Source organism: Mustela nivalis (genome assembly GCF_964662115.1).
Source record: "Mustela nivalis genome assembly, chromosome: 7".
NCBI classification, from domain to species: domain Eukaryota; kingdom Metazoa; phylum Chordata; class Mammalia; order Carnivora; family Mustelidae; genus Mustela; species Mustela nivalis.
The window spans coordinates 136,662,601-136,686,019 of record NC_139026.1 but is presented as its reverse complement, the minus strand read 5'-3'; the positions used below and the strand labels follow the sequence as shown (position 1 = coordinate 136,686,019).

General features: G+C 40.4%; 1 protein-coding gene across 1 annotated transcript; it reads right to left on the bottom strand.

The window, feature by feature from the left end:
- Positions 1 to 2,109: 2,109 nt before the first annotated feature.
- LOC309868618 (lysozyme-like protein 1) lies at positions 2,110 to 17,057 on the bottom strand. The gene is made up of 5 exons (XM_082738671.1): positions 16,963 to 17,057; positions 14,886 to 15,048; positions 14,230 to 14,388; positions 3,135 to 3,213; positions 2,110 to 2,344 (listed from the first exon to the last, which is right to left on the bottom strand). Exons 2-5 carry the CDS (start codon positions 15,022 to 15,024, stop codon positions 2,275 to 2,277), a joined length of 447 nt encoding a protein of 148 aa, XP_082594797.1. The 5' UTR covers positions 15,025 to 15,048; positions 16,963 to 17,057; the 3' UTR covers positions 2,110 to 2,274.
- Between the last annotated feature and the right edge of the window lie 6,362 nt (positions 17,058 to 23,419).

The window sequence follows — 23,419 nt, the reverse complement described above, 5'->3', positions numbered from 1 at the left end:
TTTTTATCCTAAATCTTTATGGAAATACTAAATAAATGAAACATTTAGGGACAGAAATAATAGGATTACATGCTTAGAAATGTTATGAGTTTTGTGAAAAGATAATCAAATTGTAAGGCCAGCTAACTTCTCTTTACTTGTAACCTCAAAGCACTCCTTTCTTGGAGTCGAGTGGGTTTTTGTTTGTTTGTTTAATATTTCCCCCAGTGTTTGAACAGCTGGTGCCAGGTGCCATACCAACCTTGGTAATGAACACAGTATCACCGGTTTAATGAGGGAGGTTTGACTAAGAATGGGGCAGCAAGGCAGATGGATAACAGGACGATCGATAATAATGAAAGATGCATTTTCTAGACTTCAAGACTTCTAGAAGCACAAATTAATGGAGTTAACATTTTTCATGTTTTCTTCAGCCATTTCACAGAATTCTTTTTCAATTCTTCTGCGAGTTTCCAAAGCTTTTTTCCCATGGTTTGAAATGCCTGTTAAATTGTCACCAGATTATGTTTGTTTAGACACATAGGAAAAGTTTATATTCTTTTGGCAAATAGCAGTTCAGATTTTTTTTAAAGCCTCTGCCTCCAAGTGAAGCCAGGATGTGACATGAGCCAGGCAGAGTCCAGACAGCTGGCAATGAGAGAGTGTTTATGGGTCAGTTAGGTGTTATCACAAAATCCATCTGTCTGACCAGTGGGGACTTTCTTCTAAGTGGGAAACTTATTTGTAGGTATAACCATTTCTTTAACAAACCCTAATTGAGTGCATTCTTGAAGTCAGATTGCACTGGACTTGAGTTTGCTATGTAACGTTGCAGTAAGGCAGCCCCAACCACCTCTGCCCCAGCAGGACAGAGAATGGGAGAGAGGAAATTCAGCAGAGTGGAACTACCCTGCCCTGTGAGCCATCCCTGCCTGGAGCAGAGTGTATTCTGGGAACAGCTCTTTGGGATCTAAGCTCCTTGGCTCAGTGTTACAGGTAAGGAAGTGTCTTTCAGATAATCACCAGTTTCCAGAACTAACAAAATCTATAGGTCTAAGGCTGGAAGCAATTTTGCCACCATGATGTTAGTTTTGAATTTGATAGATTTAATTTAAAAAGATGTTGGGACATGGGGAACTCTTCTAACATTAAAGATGATGGCTGCAACTTCACCCACTTATTCCCATTAGAGTGTCCATAAGGATTGTCTAGATCTCACAGAAAGTTAAGGAGAGGCAGTGTGTCTGCTGACCAAGAGAAGAATGACCTAAGGCTTCAGGAAAAAGGTCAGCAAACCATGGTCATTCATCTCCTGCTCTTCTTGATTTGAATTTTTTTAAGATTTTACTTATTTATTTGACAGACAGAGAGAGATCACAAGTAGGCAGAGAGGCAGGCAGAGAGAGAGATGGGGAAGCAGGCTCCCTGCTGAGCAGAGAGCCCAATGTGGGGTTTGAACCCAGGACCCTGGGATCATGACCGGTGCTGAAAGCCAAGGCTTTAACCCACTGAGCCACCCAGGCACCCCTTGAGTCTTCTTTTTAAAATAATATTTATTTATTTTATTTGAGAAAGAGAGAGTGAGTGAGTTAGCAGGAGGGAGGTGCAAAGGGAGAGGGACAGAGAGTCCGAAGCAGACTCCACACTGAACGTGGAGCCCAGTACAGGGTTTGACCCTACGACCTGAGCCAAACCAAGAGTCAGTTGCTTAACCGAATGAGGCATCCAGATGCCCCAGGAGTCCTCTTTTTATTTTTATTTTTATTTTTTTTAAAGATTTTATTTATTTACTTAAGAGAGAGACAGTGAGAGAGAGCATGAACGAGGAGAAGGTCAGAGAGAGAAGCAGACTCCCCATGGAGCTGGGAGTCCGATGCGGGACTCGATCCCGGGACTCCAGGATCATGACCTGAGCCGAAGGCAGTCGTCCAACCAACTGAGCCACCCAGGCGTCCCAGGAGTCCTCTTTTTAAATGAGAAGCCATTTCAGGGCCAAAAGAGCCAGGAATCCTTATGACAAAGATGGAATTTTGTTCTTTTGGGGGTGAGAACTATTTTGCAGGTGACTTTTCAAATCTCACCGTTGTGCTTTTATGACATCGCTTAAACAGAGTCAGGGCGAAGTAAAGATACCGAAATGGAAATATTTATTTCCTTAAAACTGTAACTTAGTTTTCCCTCTCCAACTTCAAGAAGGAACATTGGGAGGAAGGGGGGACAAGGTGACATGAAAACTTGGACATTCACTACAGATCCTAGGGAGTGGTTGCCGAGCCTCCTGGGTCCAGTTCCAGTTCATGAAACCTCACATCCCTTTTTCCACTCAGACAGGTCCTTGCCCTCACAGTGTCTCTTCCAGCCTTGCCTAAAGAGGAGAGGGAAGCAGGAACAACAGAAAGAAGCATGACAATCCAAATATCCATAGGTTCAAAACCATAGGTAATTAACCAAATTTACCAGTGGTTCCCAGGATTTAGTTTTGTTTCTGAGATCCGACAACTTTATCCTTTGCCTTAAGACTTTTCTCTTCTAGATTTGCTCTTAGCCCTCATTAGCCTTAGCAACAGGTAAACACAACTTTTATAGGGTTGGATCATTTAGTTCAACACCTACACCACTGAAAATTCAGGTTCCCCAAGTGGGTGACCTGATTAGCGATGTTCACAGGAAACCCAGCCTTGGGTAACTGGGAGCACCAGAGACCGTGTCTGTGCATTGTCCTAGGCAGCTCCCCTCCAATGGATGGTGTGTAACTGACATGGTCATTTTTCTCTTGCTACTGCATGTTCTTTCCCCCCACAAAGTGTTGCGCTAGCCCTCCAAGATCTCATCCAAGTGGAGAGCAAATTCAAGCTTTTTTCCTCTGGTGTATGACCTTCACCAGAAATTCACATGAGGAATTGCTCTGTTGTTTGGAATACTAATGTGAAAAGCAATCGCAAACCGCCATCACTCATACTGTCTCTCGTCCCCATAGAAACCCCCTTCACCGTGTTCACTGTCCAGCCACACATTCATGGGGAAGGGAGACAAGGTCACATTAACATCATGGGACCTCTGCAGAGGTGAGCTTATCAGTGCCCAATGAGGTGTGATGAATGGACACGGTCGGTTTTGGCCACGTCAGCCAAAGTTGGCCAAGGAGAAACTCTTACCAATAGTTCATCCCTTCTGTCTCTTTAGCAATTTTCTTGGCACAGATAATTGCATCTGTGAGGTCATCTGTGATCAAGGCTGTGAGAGAGAGGAGTAGAGTATTAGCTGAGACTGTTATTTGAGGGGAAGCCCTGATCAAGTTTTCTGCACTTTTCTCACTGCTTGTTGGAACAGGAGGGTGGAAAGAACTATAAGCCATGTTCTTATTTTTGTTGCGCTTTTTTACAAATCAAAGAATTTTTTTTTTTTTTTTAATTTGTAGAGTAGCCACATTTGGGCTTCTTGAAGTTACGGTCCTGAAGGGTTTGGGGGGATGTGTTTAGGCACAGGAGGAGAGTGTCTCCTGTGTCCTAAAGAAATACACAGGTAGGAGGACAGTACAATGGTTTTTTTTTTTTTTTTTTTTTTCTCGACTGGGAATGCTTTGGCACTTATGATCTCTTTATAGATAAATATTAAACTTGTCTATTTAACTTTCTAGTTTGTGCATTAAAAAAAAATCCATCCAAGGTGTTTTTTTACATGCAAAAATGTTTATGTCAGACACATTAGTCTTTGTTAGTTTTTCTAGGGCTTTCATACATAACAGATCTTCAGATTGCAAATGAATGCACTGGCCTGAGCATTCTTTCCTTCTTGCCCAGAAGCGGCCTCAAAACCCTCCATGCAAACGTGACAGAAAAAGGCAAATAAAGTCCAACATCATTTCTGTTGCACTTCTTCAGAAGTAAATGCAAACATGGGCTTGGGGTGAAGAGTGTTTCTTAGAGATCCACATCTGTGCAAGAAAGGGCACAGAAGCTGGAGTAGGCAGATAGAGATGTCCAGTTGAAATGCAGGCCCATCAAAGTTGCCTAAGTGGTATCCAAATGGTTAAGTCTTTATGAATCCCTCAGTTAGTCCCTGGGTGTGGACTTCCCCGGAGGAACACAATATTAGATGGGGCAGTCCTCTGCAGCTAAGACAACCCCAAAGGTGGTACCAGGGAGATAGTCTGAAAATTACACAGACGCTGTTAGAGCCAGACATCTTTCTTTCAAGGCGAATCTGGGAGGTCCATCTCTCTGCCCATCACCACCACCACCAAAGACACAAAAGCCTACACTATTTGATATCATTTTTATTTATTAATTAGGCTAAGATTTTTAAAGGACAGGGTAATGTTCCAGGTTGACAAGGGTGCAAGGACGAAGGCATTCTTCAGTGCTTGCTGGTAGAGTATAATGGGTGCGACTTTTCAGGAAAGCAATGTAATAGTATGGGTCAAGAGCCTTAAAGCTGTTCTTAATCTTTCACCTAGTAATTTCTCTTTCTGGATCTATCTTTTTTTTTTTAATTTTATTTATTTATTTGACAGAGATCACAAGTAGGCAGAGGGGCAGGCAGAGAGAGAGAGCGGGAAACAGGCTCCCTGCTGAGCAGAGAGCCCGATGCGGGACTCAATCCCAGGACCCTGGAATCATGACCTGAGCCGGAGGTGGAGGCTTAACCCACTGAGCCACCCAGGCGCCCCTTTCTGGATCTATCTTGAGGAACGAATTATGAATGTAGACAAAGATTTATTTACAAAGTGTTTACTGTAGCTTTGTTTAATTTACTTCCAAATGGAAAAGATCTAATTGCCTTATAAGAGAGGTGTTCACATTAATAATAATAATATTTACATAGAATGAAACAGAGTGCCATTTAAAATCAAATGTTGAGAAGATTTTGTAATAATGAAAATGCTCCTAATGTAAGGTTCTCAGTATTGTAAAAAATATCCTCCTAGGGCTACACTGTCCAATATGGCGGCCATTCCCTACATGGGTCTATTTAAATCTAAATTAATCAATACAATCAGAACTTTTGTGCCTCAGTTGCTCTCACTCCATTTCAGATGCCTTATGAATCTTTATTGTAGCTAGTGGTTCTCATAGTGAATGGCTGGAGAACATTTCCATCAACCCAGAAAATACTATTGGACAGCACTGGTTGAGAGAGAAAATAAAAAGATAGTCATCATTACCAGTATTTGAAGGTTTAGCTCTCAATTGTGGGATAAAAAGGCTCTTATAACTTCACTGCATATTTCTGAACTTTTGACAGTAGAAATGCATTATTTTTATTTTCAGAAAACTATAACCAAAAAAGAATAATGTCAGCCTAAACAGATCAATACAATACACAATTATTTTGTAAACTCAGTTGAAAATGGAGTTTTTCTTGAGTATGCCAGTGTAGTTGCTAATTGGGTTGCTTTCTCAGATAAGCTTAACTAAAAGATAAAGGTAGTGATAGATTTCTTTTGAGCAAATTCATTCTAAATCTTTTTTTTTTTTAAATTTAAAACAAACTTCTATTAACCAAGAGAAGATTAACAAAAAATATGACAACCTCTAGGGAATAAGCAATTGAGACATTATGCAAATTCAGTAACATCTGATTCACAGTGAAAACCAAAGCTTTGTTAGGTTATAAGTTGTTTGCCTAATTTCTGGAGAGATTAGTTCGAATAGTAATCGTTCTTACTAAGAGCCAACGTTTATTAAAAACTTACTGTGTGTCCAGCTCCTGTTAGGTCTCTTTGTGTATTATCTGTGTTCAGCCTCAAGCAACTGTGTGGGTGTGTGCCAAGGTCAGCCCTTTAAATGAACCTGCATTCAAAGCCATGGCTTAACTTCTATTGTCCTTGACTACTTGCTTCCAACTCACGTAAGCAAAGAGGCCTGCTTATGGAGTACTATAGATGCCAGTGAACTTGAGAATAAAAACATAAATATTCATTTTTCGAGTAATTATTTATTTATTAGGAGATCATCCAAACTCAAGTGCTTGGTATCTGCTGCATGTTCAAATTACCTAGAGACACTTTATATGGAGCGCACACATGCTTGGTAAGGGCTGAGATACCGTTTGTGTTTAAAAGTGGTTGGAGCCCGTTTCCTAGGAGAAGTGGGTCCAGTGGGCCCTCAGGGAGTGGGAAAGAAACAGGCTATCCATAGTGGGGAAGACATGGAGAGTATTCTGTTATGCCAGGACAGTACAATGTCATGTGGAAGGCTTGTGTTGGAGGTAAGGCAGTTCGCTTGGCTGGAGATAGTGTGTACCATTGGCGAGAGGATTAGGTTCTCAGGCCCATGTGCTGGAGACCTTGTAGTTTGTTTGTTAGTCCCCCACTTCGCTGTAGCTTTTTGTAACAATAATGAGATGTCTTGAAAGTGCTAGTTGGACGTGACTTTGAATTTGCTTGGGAAAATGCGTGAAGGGAGATGGGGGCTGGGAATGGAGAACCTGGTATGCTGAGATGTGAAAATACAATGAAATCACCACAGAGGGGCAGCAGAGGGGCAGAAATGAGCAAGAGAACAAGTATTTCTAAGGCTCCAGGCCAAGAATTGCTTCTGCTCCATTTACTTTAAATAGACAAGTCTCTGCAGTCAAAGGGTTCTGTCGAACAGCAAAGCATTATTCAACTGAAGAGTTTATTTTCCCACATAAACAACAGAAAACATCAGCAATCTACGCAGAAAGAACTACGATATTTTCAGGTAAGTTTGTTGTGCTTCAATGTCTCTGCGTCTCTCCCCACCATCTCCTGCTTCCCACCTACTGTATCACTATCATGTCAACAATTTACATCTCCTTCCTCTCTCTGGAGTGGCAAAGGCCAAGTTAGATACCCAGCTGATGGGAAATAGAGAGTAATAAAAGTAGATGACGCTAGATACAAGAGACAACAACCACCTTCCTTTTTCTTAAACATCTCTTACTTTAAAGAGGTCTGTGCTGTTGAAGGAAAATAAAGATTGATATTATATTATTATTTGTGTGTATATATGCATATATAAAAATATTCTGTCCAAATAGTTTGGGGATGGTAGGCAGGAATTTTGGAAATAGATTTTGGCCTGGGAGTAAGATGGCATGGCTTTGGAAGATGGTCAAAAGGTGCACATGACCCGTACATGTAGGGAACGTCATGTTTCTCATAAAGAGACCATAAGGCTAACTTGTTTCCGGGTTCCCATGACAAATGTCCCTACTTCTGTAATACGTGGGACAGAATGACATTGTCCATAATTAAAGCTTCTCTGGCCTGAGGCTGAGGGAGGCCAGCTACTGAGGGGTGATTAAGATATAAAACCAACATCCTGTTTTCTATTTTAAAGCTGTCTCTAAAAATCTCATGCTCTTTATGATGAGAAAGCAGATATGAGTGTTCGTTCATCTCTAACCATGAACCATCCAACATTTTAATTTTCTAGAATTCAAGATTGCCTTGCAGATATAGGTTTGCCCCAGACTTCCGTATTTGAAACCAAATTGAACAATATTAAATTAGTCAACTGCATGTAAAGTCAAGCACGGCCATGAAGGAGAAGATTTTCTCTCCCGCTGTAAACAGCTAGGAAACTAGACAAAATACACGAGCACATTATCTTCAGATGTTAGGCAAAAGGCAAGGTGGGATCATGACCCTTGAGAGATAGAAACCAAAGGAGAAGAGTCTTATGATCACCATGACTTTCTGCCCAGAAGCATTTGCCAAACCAGAAAGTTAAAACCCAGGCAGGAGATGGCAATTTAAGTGGAGGAGACAGAGGTAAGAGGCGAAGGCAGCTGCAATTTGTGGGGAAAAGTACTTGAAGGTTAGGGGCCACCCAGCGTAGGGATTCCACTGAACCTTTGGCCAAAGGCTTAAACTGGACTTGCAAAGGGTAAGACTCCACGAAGCTAGCTAGAAAACAATTACTGGGGACCTCTACAGTTACAGAGCTTACACGGGTCTGGGAGACATTTGATTTCTGACTAATCAGAAGGGAGAGACATTGGTGAACCCCTGGACATTCAAAAGACACTAGAAAAGGCATGTGTTGGTAGTAGCACTGAATTAACCCCACCATAAACATGACTCTCAAACTTCCCTACCACAATTTTTTTTTTAAGACCTTATTTATTTATTTGAGAGAGAGAGAGCATAAGCATAAAAGGGAAGAGGTCAGAGGGAGAAGTAGACTCCCCGCCAAGCAGGGAGCCTGATGCAGGACTTGATCCCAGGACTCTAGGATCATGACCTGAACCAAAGGCAGTGGCTTAGCCAACTGAGCCACCCAGGTGCTCCTCCCCACCACAAGTTAAAAGCAAGTCTTAAAAGGGTCAGGCTGATCAGAATTAACTACTTGCCAAGATGAAATCCAACACTCCTTAAAGGAAGAAAACATAATCCAGACACTTAAAAATGTAACATATACTATCTTTAGGATCCAACAAAATGTTATTGTATGTGCAAAGAGGCATAGGAATGTGACCCCTAACCAGGGAAAAGATCAGTCAATGTTAAGACCCAGAAATGATACAGTTGATTGAATTACCAGGCAAGGAATTTAAGACAATTTATAAATATGTTTATTTATATCAAGGACTTAAAGAAAAACATGAATAAAATGAGGGAAATGAAAGCTATATAGCAATGACCTTGCACAAAAATATACGATCTCTGAAATAAAACATTCAATGAATGAATTCAGTAGATTAAGCACTTTGGAAAAAAGAGAACTTGAAGACATAGCGATGGAAACTATTGAAAATAAAACACATAAAGGGAAAAATATGGGAAAAATGAAGAGCCTCAGTGACCTGTGGGACACATCAAATGATCTGATACATATACCATTAAAGTTTTAAAGGAGAAAAGATGAAAGCTATGAACCCAGGGATCCAAAATGTTAATGAACATCAAGTAAGATAAACACACACACAAAAAACACACATCTTCTCTTTGAAGACTATACTGTATTCTATTTCTCTCTAGTTTCCTGAAATTTCATGAGGATGTGCCTTAGTGTGAAACTATGTTAATCAACAAGATTATGTGATGGGCCTTATAAATAGGAAACAGATGCCCTTTAGTTCTGGAAATTTTTTTTTTTAATTTTTTTTTAATTTACTTGACAGACAGAGATCACAAGTAGGCAGAGAGGCAGGCAGAGAGAGAGGAAGGAAAGCAGGCTCCCCGCTGAGCAGAGAGCCCGACGCGGGGCTCGATCCCAGAACCCTGGAATCATGACCTGAGCCGAAAGCAGCGGCTTTAACCCACTGAGCCACCCAGGTGCCCCTGGAAATGTTTTTTAAAGATTTCATTCTATCTACTGTTTCTCTTCTACCCTGCTGAAACATGCTATTCAGATTCATTTATTTTTCATATCCTTATTTCTCCTATTTTCCATCTATCTCTTTTTTTTTTTTAATTTTTTATTTTTTATAAACATATATTTTTATCCCCAGGGGTACAGGTCTGTGAATCACCAGGTTTACACACTTCACAGCACTCACCAAAGCACATACCCTCCCTAATGTCCATAATCCCACCCCCTTCTACCAAACCCCCTCCCCCCAGCAACCCTCAGTTTGTTTTGTGAGATTAAGAGTCACTTATGGTTTGTCTCCCTCCCAATCCCATCTTGTTCCATCTATCTCTTTTTAATTCTATTTTTAGAAAGATTTCCTCAATCTTATCTTCCAACTTATCTATTGAGTTTTTTTGTGTGTGTGCAGTCATACTTTGAATTTCCAGGAGCTCGTCTCCAAATATTTCTTCTTTATAAAGCATCCTTTTCTTGTTTCATTGATAAGACATGTTATCTATCTGAAGATATCGTTGATACTTCCCTTTTTCATTTGAAATTTTCATTTCCCTGTATAATCTCTGCTTTTAAAACAGTTACTTTTATCTCATATTGTTTTTTGTTTTGTTTTGTCTCACTCTTGCATGTGAATGACATGTCTATGGAGTCTGGCGATTCTTGGTTATTTGCACCCATTTAAGAAAGAGAGACTTAAGAACTGATTCGTAGGTGTTCTGTACACAGACATGGGGATTTTCAATTGTGTATCTTCCTATAAGGAAGCCTGGCTAGTTTTGTTCATGGAGAGCTCCTACACAGAATCTTTAGTTATTTCCTTTTCCATCTGTCTGAATTCTCCTGGGCAGATCTTCTCTTCTGGAGAGGATAGCCTGCCGCTGTCTGTCATTCTAGGATCTAAGTGGAGGAAAGTTGTTAGGACTATGGTAACTTTAATTTAATCTCCTGTGTCTTCAGTGTGAAACTCTCACATTCACAGGTTATTGAGGTCCCTCAGTTGACTTTCTACTCACTTGTCCAAAAAGGAAAGCTCCAGTGTTCTGCCAGAATTGGGGAGGAACAGTCAGTAGCTGAATGGAGTCAGGAAGGGAAACAGATGGTCTAGCTGCTCCTTAATTGGGCTTCTCCTATTTTCTACCTACTTTCATTCCAGTTTCAAGAATTAGCTGAACCTGCTGATTTCTGAGCCCTTTTAGGATTCTATGGTTGCTTCTTGTCTTTCCTACTGTCAGTTTAGGTCTCAGATTTCTTTAATTACTTAATTAGCCAGCCATTGTCCTCCTGCTTTTCAACTTCTAAAAATGTTCATGTCCAGGTGCTGTATTGAAGTGAAGACTTCATTGGCAAACTATTGGGGAATGCTAATGAACTTGGCCATGGATGGGGAGGGGTTTAAAAGTCATATCTGTAGGAAGGTGAAGATACTGAATATTTTAGCCCAGAAGATAAGAAATTAAAGATAAGAAATATCTACTAGTTATTTTCAAACACTTAACAAGTTTCTGTATATAAAATGGAGCAAATTTGTTTTAAATAAACCCAGGAGGAAAAAATAGAATTAATGGAAGAAAGCTAGAAAGAGGTGGATTTTAGCCCAACAGAAAAATGTTCTAAATTAGGAATTGATTGACAATTGTATGATTTTCTTCAGGAGTTAGTGACCATAATCTTGTAATGTAGGTGTAGGGACAATTTACTGGAAAATTGACATATTGTTCAATCATTCATACATTCAAACATATGTACTGATTATCGTGTTTGTGTCAAAGAGGAATTAAAAGTTTATTTCCTGCTCCTAAGGAGTTTGCCACAGAATATCTTATAACACCTTATCTTCAACCTTGCTCCTAATTCCTTCCATTCATTTATTTAATGAATATCTATTGAACCCCAAAACTCTGGACAGGCACCCTTCTGGGCATTGAGAATATATCAGTGAGCAAAACAGATAAAATCCTTGCCCTCGTGTTGCTCACGTTGTAGAGTGAGGGCAGGACCTATTGAATATCTCTTGTCTGTTCTCCATCCCATCAGCCATGACCATCATTCAGGTCTTTCTATCTCTCACCTCAACCTTTGCAATGGCAATATTTCATACCCTGTCTGCAGATTAATCCTTCTGGAACAATTCTTAATCAACTGACCTCTGTTGATTTCCTATTGCAGGCAGAAATCGGTACATATATCTTACCTGGCTTCCCAGGCCCTTCATAATCAGGTAGTAATCAACCGTTCAACCCTAGGTCCTGTGATTTGTCTTAACATCCCCTTTGTTCCAGATAACACAAATGTCTCACTTCTCCCTGAGTGTGCCCCATACCCTCTCTCCACATGCACCTTTTGGCTTCTGTTGTTCCCTTTACCTGGAATAACTCTTCTCCACCTCTGAATGTCCAAATTTTACCTATCTTCCAAGCCTTAGATCAAATATCATTGTGTCTACAAGACTTTCCATGATTTGATCAATGAGGTCTTTGTCCTCTGAAGTCCACAGCACTCAACCCACACCTGTTTATAGTCCTTTAACTTCCTAAAGCATATATTCTCTTTCCTAATACCAGAATTTATGTCTGATGCTTTCCGTCAGCCTTTTCTGTGCACACATATATTTCTTAAATGATTGAAGTAGAAGCCTTAGAAGTGGATTCTAGCTTAATTTATACTGTTCACAAAAGGTAAAGTGTATTTATTTGCCTTGTTCTGTGCAAAGAAGCATCAATGCATGCTTTCAATAAATTGCTTCACAGTTGGCAAACAGTTTTCTCCTTCTTATTGAATATACATAATGTCTCTATGCATGAAAGGGTAATAAGATAATTTTTCCACCCCTCCATTTTTCTGGTTGATTCACAAAAACCATCCTAGAAGAAGTCAGTCATCTCTGGGCAAGTAGGCCACAGGACGGTAAGTGTCACCCCGGGAAACTGTTGAATAATTTATTGGCATGGCATAGACCTAGTTGCACATCTACTCCAAGTTTTTGTCAAAGCAGAAAATGGGTAGGTAGTCCATTATACAGCTTTCTTGCTTTTATCCCTGAGGACATTTTTTTTTTTTTTTTTTTTTTACTTTCTGATTGTTTCTGTCTTTTTATTAGCATATGTAGATCATTCATATTTAAAATGATTATTGATATCATTGATTAATATCTGCCATATTTGTAAATGTTTTCTATTCACTGTGCTTGTTGTCTTCCAGTCTTCTTTTTTTGTGTGTATTTTTTGTTTTGCTTTTGCCTTCAGTGGTTTTAATTCTGAAAAATTTTCTCATTCAGATGAAGTGTAGAAATCTCAGTTTCATTAAGCCCCTTTGCCATCCCCTTTCTAGTATAACTGTCTTAACTATTTCCTCTATATACACCGAGAACTACATTAGACAATATAATTTTTTTCCAACAATCAAACATAATTTAGAAAATTCAAGAAAAGCAAAGTCCATTGTATTTACTCATTTTTACTTCCATACTCCTTCCTTTGACATGTTGTAAGATTCATTGTTTTATAATTTATTTTCTGCCTCAATAATTTACTCTAGCGATTGTTGTTGGCAGGTCCGTGAAAACTTCTCTTAGGTTTCTCTCATCTGAAAATGTCTTGATTTCTTCATAATTCCTGATGAATATTTTTACCGTACATAAAATTCTGGATTAATATTTTCTTTGAACTCTTGTGGAATATTTTTCTCTTACGCTGTGGTTTCTAGTTAGAAATCTATTTTTCTTTCTTTTTTTTTTTAAGATTTTATTTATTTATCTGACAGAGAGATCATAAGTAGGCAGAGAGGCAGGCAGAGAGAAAGGAAGAAGCAGGCTCCCCTCTGGGCAGAGAGCCTGATGCGGGGCTCAATCCCAGGACTTCTCGGATCATGACCTGAACTGAAAGCAGAGGCTTTAGCCCACTGAGCCACCCAGGCACCCCGAGAACTCTATTTTTCAAATGATTTTTCATCTGTAGGTGAGATTAGGCAAGATGTTTCTTTCCATGCAGTTTTTTTTTAATTTAATTTTTTTCAGTGTACCAAAATTCATTGTTTATGCACCACACCCAGTGCTCCATGCAACACATGCCCTCCATAATACCCACCAGCAGGCTCACTGCCCCCCCGTGACTCCCTCCCCTCCCAAGCCCTTGGTTTGTTTCTCAAAGTCCACAGTCTCCTGAGGACATTATTTTTTTTTTTTTATTTTCAGCGTTAACAGTATTCATTGCTTTTGCACCACACCCAGTGCTCCATGCCATCCGTGCCCTCTCTAATACTCACCACCTGGTTCCCCCAACCTCTCACCCCCTGCCCCTTCAAAACCCTCAGATTGTTTTTCAGAGTCCATAGTCTCTCATGGTTCACCTCCCCTTCCAATTTCCCTCAACTCCCTTCTCCTCTCCATCTCCCCTTGTCCTCCATATTATTTGTCTAAAGATTTTTATTTATTTATTTGAGAAAGAGAGATCACAAGTAGGCAGAGAGGCAGGCAGAGAGAGAGAGAGAGGGAAGCAGGCTCCCTGCTGAGCAGAGAGCCTGATGTGGGACTAGATCCCAGGACCTGAGATCATGACCTGAGCCGAAGGCAGCAGCTTAACCCACTGAGCCACCCAGGCACCCTCCATGCTATTTGTTATGCTCCACAAATAAGTGAAACCGTATGATAATTGGCTCTCTCTGCTTGACTTACTTCACTCAACATAATCTCTTCCAGTCCCATCCATGCTGTTACAAAAATTGGGTATTCATCCTTTCTGATGGTCCAGAATCTGGACCATAGTGTATGTGGACCACATCTTCCTTATCCATTTGTCCATTGAAGGGCATGTTGGTTCTTTCCACAGTTTGGCGACTGTGGCCATTACCCCAAAGATACAGATGTAGTGAAAAGAAGGGCCATCTGTACCCCAATGTTTATAGCAGCAATGGCCACGGTCGCCAAACTGTGGAAAGAACTGAGGACATTATTTTTTAAAAAATCAAAGTGTACCTGAGCAGGCCACGTGACAGTGGTTCTTCTCTTGTAGCTTAGCACGTCTGCACCATGTGAAACTATTTATCTGAAAAATGCCATAGTCGATGCTTCCATCCTCCAGCTCGGTCTGAGCTGTCGTGTTGTAGTGGCTCTCATAGTATGCCATGCAGATCCCTAGACGGGGAAAAACCAGAAATGCCAATAAAAGAAATACATTTTGTTCTCCAAGTCTGCTCTTAGAGGAGAGCTCCTTTACACATGTTACCGTAATGCTGTGGTCCCAACAGAACTTGGGGGAGAGAGGGGACAAGGCAAGTAGCACACCCATGAGGCACTTCCAAAGTGGCACACCTAGTCAGTGGCTGCACCCAGACTAGGTCAGAAGTCAGGTCTGCCCTTACCACGCCAGCAAGGGAGATGTAGTTTTCTCCTTCCCTTGCTGGTGTCATTTGTGGAGGACTCCAGGAGTGAGGACATGAGGGGTAGGGAGGAGGAGAGGTGCCCCAGGGAGCATCATTTGAGAATATGTGGATAGCTAGTAGGCGTCCTTGGGAGGGGTAGGTAGAGCATGGAACAGCTGGGGACAAGGCAAAGCTGGGGGTTTGGAGAGACTCGGGCATCTCATCAGAGAGACCAAAGGTAGGAAAAGAACAGGAAGAAAGAAATCTCACAGTTTCCAAGGCTAAAGCCCTGGTAATTGTCCAGGCCAGCCCTCGAAAATATTTTTGCCAGTTTACAGCGAGTGTAGACTTTGGGCTCAGTGGCCGTGACCAGGCAGCCAATCAGGGCCAAGATGCCAGCAGCCTTCATCCCCAGGTCTGTTGGAGGCAGAACCTGTCAAAGATCAGGAGAACAGGTCAAACCACCTTGCTTTGTCCTGAGTCCTGAGATTAAGTCTATTGCCACTGAGAACTTAAACATTTGTCATGGTTGTGGGTGGCCCAGCTGAGATATTTTCTGTTAATTTAATTTTGTATTATTTACATTTTATTTTAATTTTTAAATCTTAAAAGCTGTTTTATTGCTATAATACATTAGTGTCAGATGTACAACAGGGTAATTTGACAAGTCATAAATTTATCTCTTATGCCATGTTCACCACAAGTGCAGCTACAGTCTGTCACTCCATGCTATTACAGTATCATTGACTATAGCCCCTCTGCTATATCTTTTATTCTTGTGACTCATTCATCCCTTACCTGGAAACCTATGTCTCCCTCTCCCTTTCACCCATTTTGCCCATCCCTCCGCTTCCTGTTTTTTTTTTTTTTTTTTAACCACTTAGAACCAGAAACAAAGTATAGGAATATACAGTATAAAGAAGAATGAGTGCAGGTTCTTAATACTTTCCTACATGGTCACTGTCAAGTAAATACTATTATGTTCCCTGGGTCAGGCAAGCAAAGAAATGAACCCTCCTTTATTGATGTCCAGTTAGAAACCACAGGGGGTGATACATCTCCTGAATTCCCATTTTAATTATATGAATAGAAAAAAATAGAATACAAAGACTGAAGCATTCCCTATGCATGGGGGAACATGACCCAGTTTCAACCAGAGATGAAATATACACGGGTCTGCATGGACAACTTTAAGATTTACTATTTGGGCTTTATTGAAGCAAGAAGGCCTAGCACCTTATCTTTATTCCATCCTCTTAATACTGTCCCAAATGCAGAAATGTTGTTTCAAAACTATAATGTTGTGTTGCGAGTGCAGTGTTTCTCTGAGCTCCTTCATCACTATGTCGTGGGCCCGCCTTTTTAAAAGTCATGGTATTGACTGTTGAGGGGACAGGTGACAATGAGTCATAAGAGGAGGGAAGTGGTGGTGGGAGTAGAGAACCCATAAAGAGACCCCCCACTGAATTTTTTAAAGTGGTTTCCACTTACAAATTAAATGTCAGAAAGTTCCATGCCTTGTTGGCTATTGGTTTTCTAGAAGCGCTTCCTCTCTTGAAGCAATGTCTTCCCCACATACAGTAACCTTACTGAGGGGTGGAGTGAAATTTCTGATACTGAATGTGATGTTCATACACATTTTCACCCAGCATCATTTTCTGCATTGCCTAGAAATTTCTAAAGTTATTTTTTGCTCTCTTAGAGTACACTCTCCAGTGGATAGGTGAGGCTAAAAACAGGGCTGAGTATTCAGAAAGGTGAGAGGAAGAATCATTATGCGGTCTTTAAAGTAACTAAACAATAAGGTAAATATGTGTCCTGTAGGGTATATAGGATACATACTGGTGAATAGTGAGGGTCACCAAACCAGACCTGCTTTTGTAAGTAAAGTTTTATTGTATCGGAACGTTGCTATGCCCATTCGGTAATATAGAGTGCATGGTTCTTTTTCACAGAGTTGAGTGGTTGGATTACAGACCATACAGACCACTAAGTCTAAAATATTTATTATCTGGCCCTTTTCAGGAATGGTCCCTGATGTAAGCAGTGAGCTATATGCCAGGCACTGAGGGGGATACACAAGAGTTTTACTATGCAGACCTTATCAGTTAGGTCGGTTTCCATCCCCTGCCTTAGAATCACACTGGCAGCAAACAAAACAAAACAAGACCCCCCCCCCCAGCAGTGGTAGCCCCACCACCATGTTCGGCGTCCTGCAAGCAAAGGTTGCTGTTGCTGATTCTTTGGGACAGGTGGCTTCATTGGACTACTTCAGATCTTACCAAAGAGGCAGATTCCTGGTGCCTACCCCAGAGACCCTGCATGAAAGGAATATTCCTTTACTTACTCAATCAGTGATTGGCAGCTCACATGAGCTTCCTGCACCCCATGAAGCCATTTCTGATTCTGACAAGACCCAAGTGATCTGTCTTCAACCAGGAATCTTTCTTCAGAGCCTTAGAGAGAGAAGAATTCTTAACTCTTGTTCCCTACTGCCTAGAGATTCTAGAATCCTGTTTCTTGGGACTTGGGTGATAACTATGTTCTGGGCCTTCCTTACCTCTCTTTTTTTTCTTTTTTATTGTCCTCCCCAACAGCCCTCCTCACTATACAACTGCACTAGGGCCTCCCATCCAAGCACAAGCTTCTTTCTCGGGCAACTGTCTCCAAACAAGTTTGGAGATCCCATTAACATTGAGCACGTATCCCTTGTAGGTATATATCAGATTATGAATCACATTCATGTTCTATACTAATGTTACTTAAATTATAAGCATACATGAAACCAAGATTTGAAAAAGGATGAGATAGAGGTGAAATTAACATTTAAAAATTACATTAATAGCACAAAATGTCTTGTTATAATTTGTTATTAATAAAATATCTTAGTGAGATCAGCAACACAACTCAAGATGTAGGAAAGATGGTCAACATCTTTCATCATTAGAGAAATAGAAACTGAAACCAAAATGAAATATCACTCACACCTCTTAGAATAACTCAAATCGGGGCACCGGGGTGGCTCAATGGGTTAAGCCTCTGCCTTCAGCTCAGGTCATGATCTCAGGGTCCTGGGCTCGAGCCCCACATCGAGCTCTCTGCTCAATGGGGAGTCTGCTTTCCCCTCCCTCTCTGTCTGCCTCTCTGCCTACTTGTGATTTCTCTTCCTGTCAAATAAATAAATAAATAATCTTTTAAAAAAAGGAAGAATAACTTAGATCAATCAATCAAACAGTACGAAATGATGATATAGCTGTAGATCAGTGAGGAGTCTCATTCATCCATGGCGGAAAGCAAAACTGTGTAGTCACTTTGGAAAACAGTTCGGCAGGTCTGGCTAAATTAAGCATAGACTTTCCAATCACATCAACAATCACACATCGGTATTTGTCTAAATGAACAGGAAACTTCTGTTCTCGTGAAAAGTTAACCTACAACAACTACTCATAATCACAGAACACTGGAGGCAACCAGATGTCCTTCAACAGGAGAAACCATAAAAAACTTGGCATATCCATTCAGTGGAATACTACTCAGCAATAAAAGGAACAAGTTACCAATTTCCACAACATGGATGAATCTCAAGCTCATTTTACTTAATAAAAGAAACAACACAAAAGACTATATTATAGGATTTCATTTATGTGACCTTATGAAACAAGTGAAAACTATGGGATTGAAAACAGATCAGTGTTTGCCAAGGATTAAAGGTGGGGTTGACTACAGAGAGGATGAACAAGGGAAATTTTACATCAATGAAACCAGTCTCTATGGTACTGGAGTATCCGATACACGATTCTGTGATTTTGTCAAAACCACTGAATTGTGCGCCACATGAACTTTGTTGTATACAAATTTTTAAAAATCAACCAGGATGTTGGGCGATCCCAGGATGCAATGCAGACTGACAAATTTAACTGTATTCTAAATGTGGGAGATAATCTCATTGAAGGGGATGGAAAAACAGTTACTGATCGAGCTAATTTTGGAAAACACCGTTTTCACTGGATATTTCCGTCTAAGGACGAAAAGATGTGTATATCAACACTATACTGTCATTAGTAAATTAGCTTCTCAGAGGGGCAAAAGTTAGCAATTCTAAAACTATTTTACTCATATACTAGGATTAAACAAGTGAGTAAGTAAATTATGGACAATGGGAGCCAGATTTTACACTGTCAGGAAGAAGTTACAAATAAAGAAGAAATCGAGAATGAATCCTGTTGTGCTGGATTAGAGGCAGAGATTATCTATCTATCTATCTATCTATCTATCATCTATCTTCAGATAGATCCACACATGCATACACACATGTACACATACATACATGTACACACACATACCTATAATTTTCCCTATCTTTGATATGTTCAATAGATGTCTCTTCACTCTATCTATTGAATATATATACATAAATATTTTTGGCTTTGATAGAAAAATAAATATAGGTTTGTGTGTATACATGACTTAGTATATACATATTTATTTCTTAACTGCATCTTCTGAAAGGACCTAGAAAATGTGACACTCGGTAACAATGAGCACACTCAGAACCTCGATCTTGCTTCTAACACCATTCTCCAAAGAATGAAGCCAGGACGTCTTGGAAAACTGGCTGATTTCAGGACTGGGGCATGGAAAATGCAAAATGAGCCTGGGGCATCTTATTAGTGGTAGATATTAAGGAAGTGCTTAAAAAGAGACAGACGAAGAGGGAGGTGTATTATATCCAAGAGACAGAGGAGCCAAACTGAAAGAACTTTAATGGCCAAAGCTGGAACAATTTGAACAACCAAATAAATAACTATAGTATTGGATTATAACTCAGGAAATAAAATAAATATCTGTGAGTGCATACTGATATAAATAAATGATTGGATTAAATAAATATATGGGGATAAGGGACAAGTCTTACTTACAGAAGAATTCTAAATAATTTATGTAGATAATTCCCACCCCCCTCTGGGAGATGGAGACTAATTCTCCTCCCTTTGAATAGGCGCTGGGTTTAGTGACTTGCTTCCAACAGACAGAGCATGGAGGAAGGAAAACAGTAACTTTATAGTGGAGAAACCTGACGCACCTCACCTTAGCCAGGGAGGAAGGTTAACCTCATCAGTGAGGAGTCATGTTATGTACCCGCTGATAGCATGAGATGACAGGGACACTTGACCTCTTTGGTTTTCTTCCCCAACATCTACAAGAACCATCTGATGATGAGAAAATACGTTAAACCCCAAATGAAGGACATTCTACAAAATACCTCATCAGTACTCTTCAAATGTGCCAAAGTCATGAAAAACAAGACCAAGAAATTGTTACAGGCTGGCAGAGATTAAGAAGATATGATGATGAAATACAGTGCGGTATCCTGGATTAGACCCTGAAATCGAGCAAGGATAATATTGGAAAACCTGGTGAAATCTGAAAAAAGTTAACACATGGTGCCAACATTAATTTCTGAGTTTTGACAGACGTGCTGTGGATATGACAGATGTTAATGTCAGAGAAACTGAGTAAAGGGTATATGGAGACTACCTGCTATCTGGGAAACTTTTCTATAAATCTAAAATTGTTCCAAAATACGTTTAAACATCTGCTAGTTCCTATAACTGCTGATAGGCACTTATAACAGAAAAGTTGAGCATATCTGAAACACTCGTGTGATATTGTGATTTATAATTAGAAATGTATATTTGGTCTTCATTCCGCTTCTGGCACAGAGCTCTTAAAACGTTGGAACTTCCCAAGTGATAAGAGTGATCAATGTGTCTTGATGCTCATAGCAAACCCCTTTCAAACCCCAGTAATGTTTGTGAGTTTATGTTAATGGGGTAACTTTTGGAGAGCACCAAAAGACGGGGCTGGTTTCCAGCAGAACCAACCCTGTGATTAGAGGGCTGGAATTTTCAGTCCCACACCCCTGACCTCCCAGAGGGGAGAAAGTCTGGAAGTGGAGTCCAGTTCCCAATGGCCAATGACTTAATTCATTGTGCCTATGTAACAAAGGCTTCATAGAGACCCCAAAACGATGGGGTTTCAAGAGCTTCAGGGCTGGTGAACAACAGGAGGTGTGGGGAGAGGGGTGTGTTTGGAAAGAGCATGGATTCTGCAACCCTTCCCTCATCAACCCATAGAGCTAGATGCTTAGCTCTATGCATCTCTTCCATCTGACTCTCCCTGAGTTTTATCCTTTTAAAATAAACTGTAAACATAAATAAGTGTTTATCTGAGTTCTCTGAGTTGCTGCAGGAAATGAATCAAACCCAAGGAAGGGGGTCTTTGGAGCTTCCAGTTTATAGCCAGTTGGTTAGAAGCACAGATGAGAGCCTCATCCTGTGCCTGATATCTGAGGCAGAGGGCGCTTTGTGGGACTGAGCCCTCACCCCGTGGGGTCTGACACTATCTACCTCCAGGTAGTGTCAGACCTGAGTTCAACTGTAGGACACTCGCACAGCGTCTGCTAATCATGGGAGAATTGCTTGGTGGTGTCGGAAAAACACACATACAAACACACATATTGGACTCATTACTGTAAACTAAAAATGATTAATTTCTAATTCTGACAACCCTTTTACTACTTTGCCAGTGAAAGGCCCAACAAGCATGTGGCACAAAAGATTTTCGAAATTGCTCTTCTCATTACAAATTATTGCAAAGATTCTACTATTTAAAGACCTCATTTTAATAAAATTAACCATATTAACGACTAATATCATTAACTCTGCTAATATAGTCTGACCTGACTTAATTTTTAATTAAATGTGACCACGTTGGCGACACCCTGTGCCATCTAAACTGCCATAGGTTGCAATAAGCTGACAGGAAGGAATGGATACGTGATTCTCAATCCGCTCGTCTGTGACAGTGGAAAATGAGATGAAAGACCCAAGGACCACCCAGCTCAGGGACATAACGGGTGGGAACTGGCCCTTGGAATTGGAGAGTAACCTCATCTTTATGAGAGGATGGGTCCTTTGAATAAGAAACCAAGACTTTCTCTGAACCTTTTCTCTATTATTTCCCCGAAGTAGTAAGGAAAGAAGATAAAACAATTTTCTTTCCATTTTTTTTTTCAGCTCATTGTTTTTTGTTGTGTGTGTTTGTTTTTCGAGTTTCTACCGCTATACATAGGGGAGAAACATTTTTTTGAGTAGAAGAAACCACAAGGGTAGGAATGCAAGGTCTGAAATCAGACTGCCAGAGTTTGGACCTGCCAATGACTACTTGTTACTTTTAATTCTCTGTGCCCCAGGGGTGGCATCTGTGAAATAGGTTGATAACGGCGTGTTGTTCAATAGGGTCACTATGAAGACCAAGTAGGATAATGTTAGAATACGGCCTGACCCATGAGAATTCACAGTGTGCTGGTTATCTTCATCATACCATGGTGAAGAAAATGAATTCTGAGGCAAATGCAACAAGGCAGGTTTGGTAGTTATTTTGATGAAGAAATGTGAGATCATTCTGCATATATCTATCAAATATATCTATATATATGTATATATATAGTATATATATATATCATCTATCTATCTATATCTATATCTATATATATCATATATCTACCATATATCTATGCTTCATCTATCAGAAAGGTCTAGAGGGATCTTTTGGTTAGAATCCTTAGTCCAAAGCTTCTGGGGATCTGAACATCTCCTGTAATTATATGCAAAATGGAGGTATTTGTGTGCATTTTTCTAGGGATAGACTAAATCTGACCAAATTCTCACAGGAATCTGGGGCTTCCAAAATATTAGAATTGTTACTGGAACCAACACAGCGACGGTTCCACAGCTCTGCCCTTGGAGCACTCTGCCCTGCCGGGAGACCTGGTCAGGGATGGGATACGAATCCTTGGTCTGTCTTTCATGCCATGCTTATCTTGAACTGGCTCTTTCTTGTTTCTATTCTTTGACATTTTTGATGTAGGCTGAATGCATAATGGAAATTCTCCTATGTTCCATTCTAGAAGTGAGGGGGTAGGGGTTGGGAGGGGGTAGACATTAGGATAACTTTTTTCCTCCATGAAACACACATTTACCACGTTTGGCACTCCAAGAATTTCTTCAATACTTTATGTTGTAACCTTGGGAGAATTTGTTTGTGTGTGTGTGTGTGTGTGTGTGTGTGTGCCTACATGTATGCACACACACATGCAAACTAACCTTCAGTCTTTCCCACTACATTGTTGCTACTTTTCTCCCGCAAATGCTCACCTATTGGTCAGCCTTTTCTTTTTGCCATCATCTTTTCAAACCTTCCCCATTTGTACTCTCATATGTCAGCATGTCATGTTGTAGCCATTTGCAATTTTTTTTTAAGTCCAAGATAAATGCAGAAAGAACTTGCACTGTGGCTGAACTCTCCTTAACTTCTTGAAAGGAAAATGTCTGTGTGGCATGACTTTTTCCATCACTTAATCCAACTACGCACTCCCAGAATAAGGAAAATCAGAAACCTAGCAGACTTAAAACGTCTGGCTCCTGTCAGTGGCAAAATGGCTGTTACTGTGGGCCACACAACTGGGTATGAGGTCCCAGCCACACGACCTCTAGCCTTCGACATATCCCCCTAAAAGAGGACTGTCTCTGCCAGAATCCTGGTCATGTTGCCACTATTACATGAGAAAGAAGTTTTATGTGAATAATTTTACGGATCTTGATTCCCTTGCTGTCCTTTATTTATTATATCTGAGGTTTGCAGTCATTTGTAAGCATGTGTTTAAAATTCCAGTTAACGTTTATCTCAATTCTCAACGCTGGCAGGCTCCCGTGGTGAGAACTGTATCGTCGGGTGACCTT

What these genes read in the sequence shown, in the direction of transcription:
- LOC309868618 (XM_082738671.1), bottom strand. Translation starts at nt 15,024, where the DNA reads ATGAAGGCTGCTGGCATCTTGGCCCTGATTGGCTGCCTGGTCACGGCC. An exon ending in GGGCTTTAGCCTTGGAAACT is followed by an intron (nt 14,389 to 14,885) that starts GTGAGATTTCTT and finishes TTCCCCGTCTAG; the next exon opens with GGATCTGCATGGCATACTAT. An exon ending in CTGTCACGTGGCCTGCTCAG is followed by an intron (nt 3,214 to 14,229) that starts GTACACTTTGAT and finishes TCTCTCTCACAG; the next exon opens with CCTTGATCACAGATGACCTC.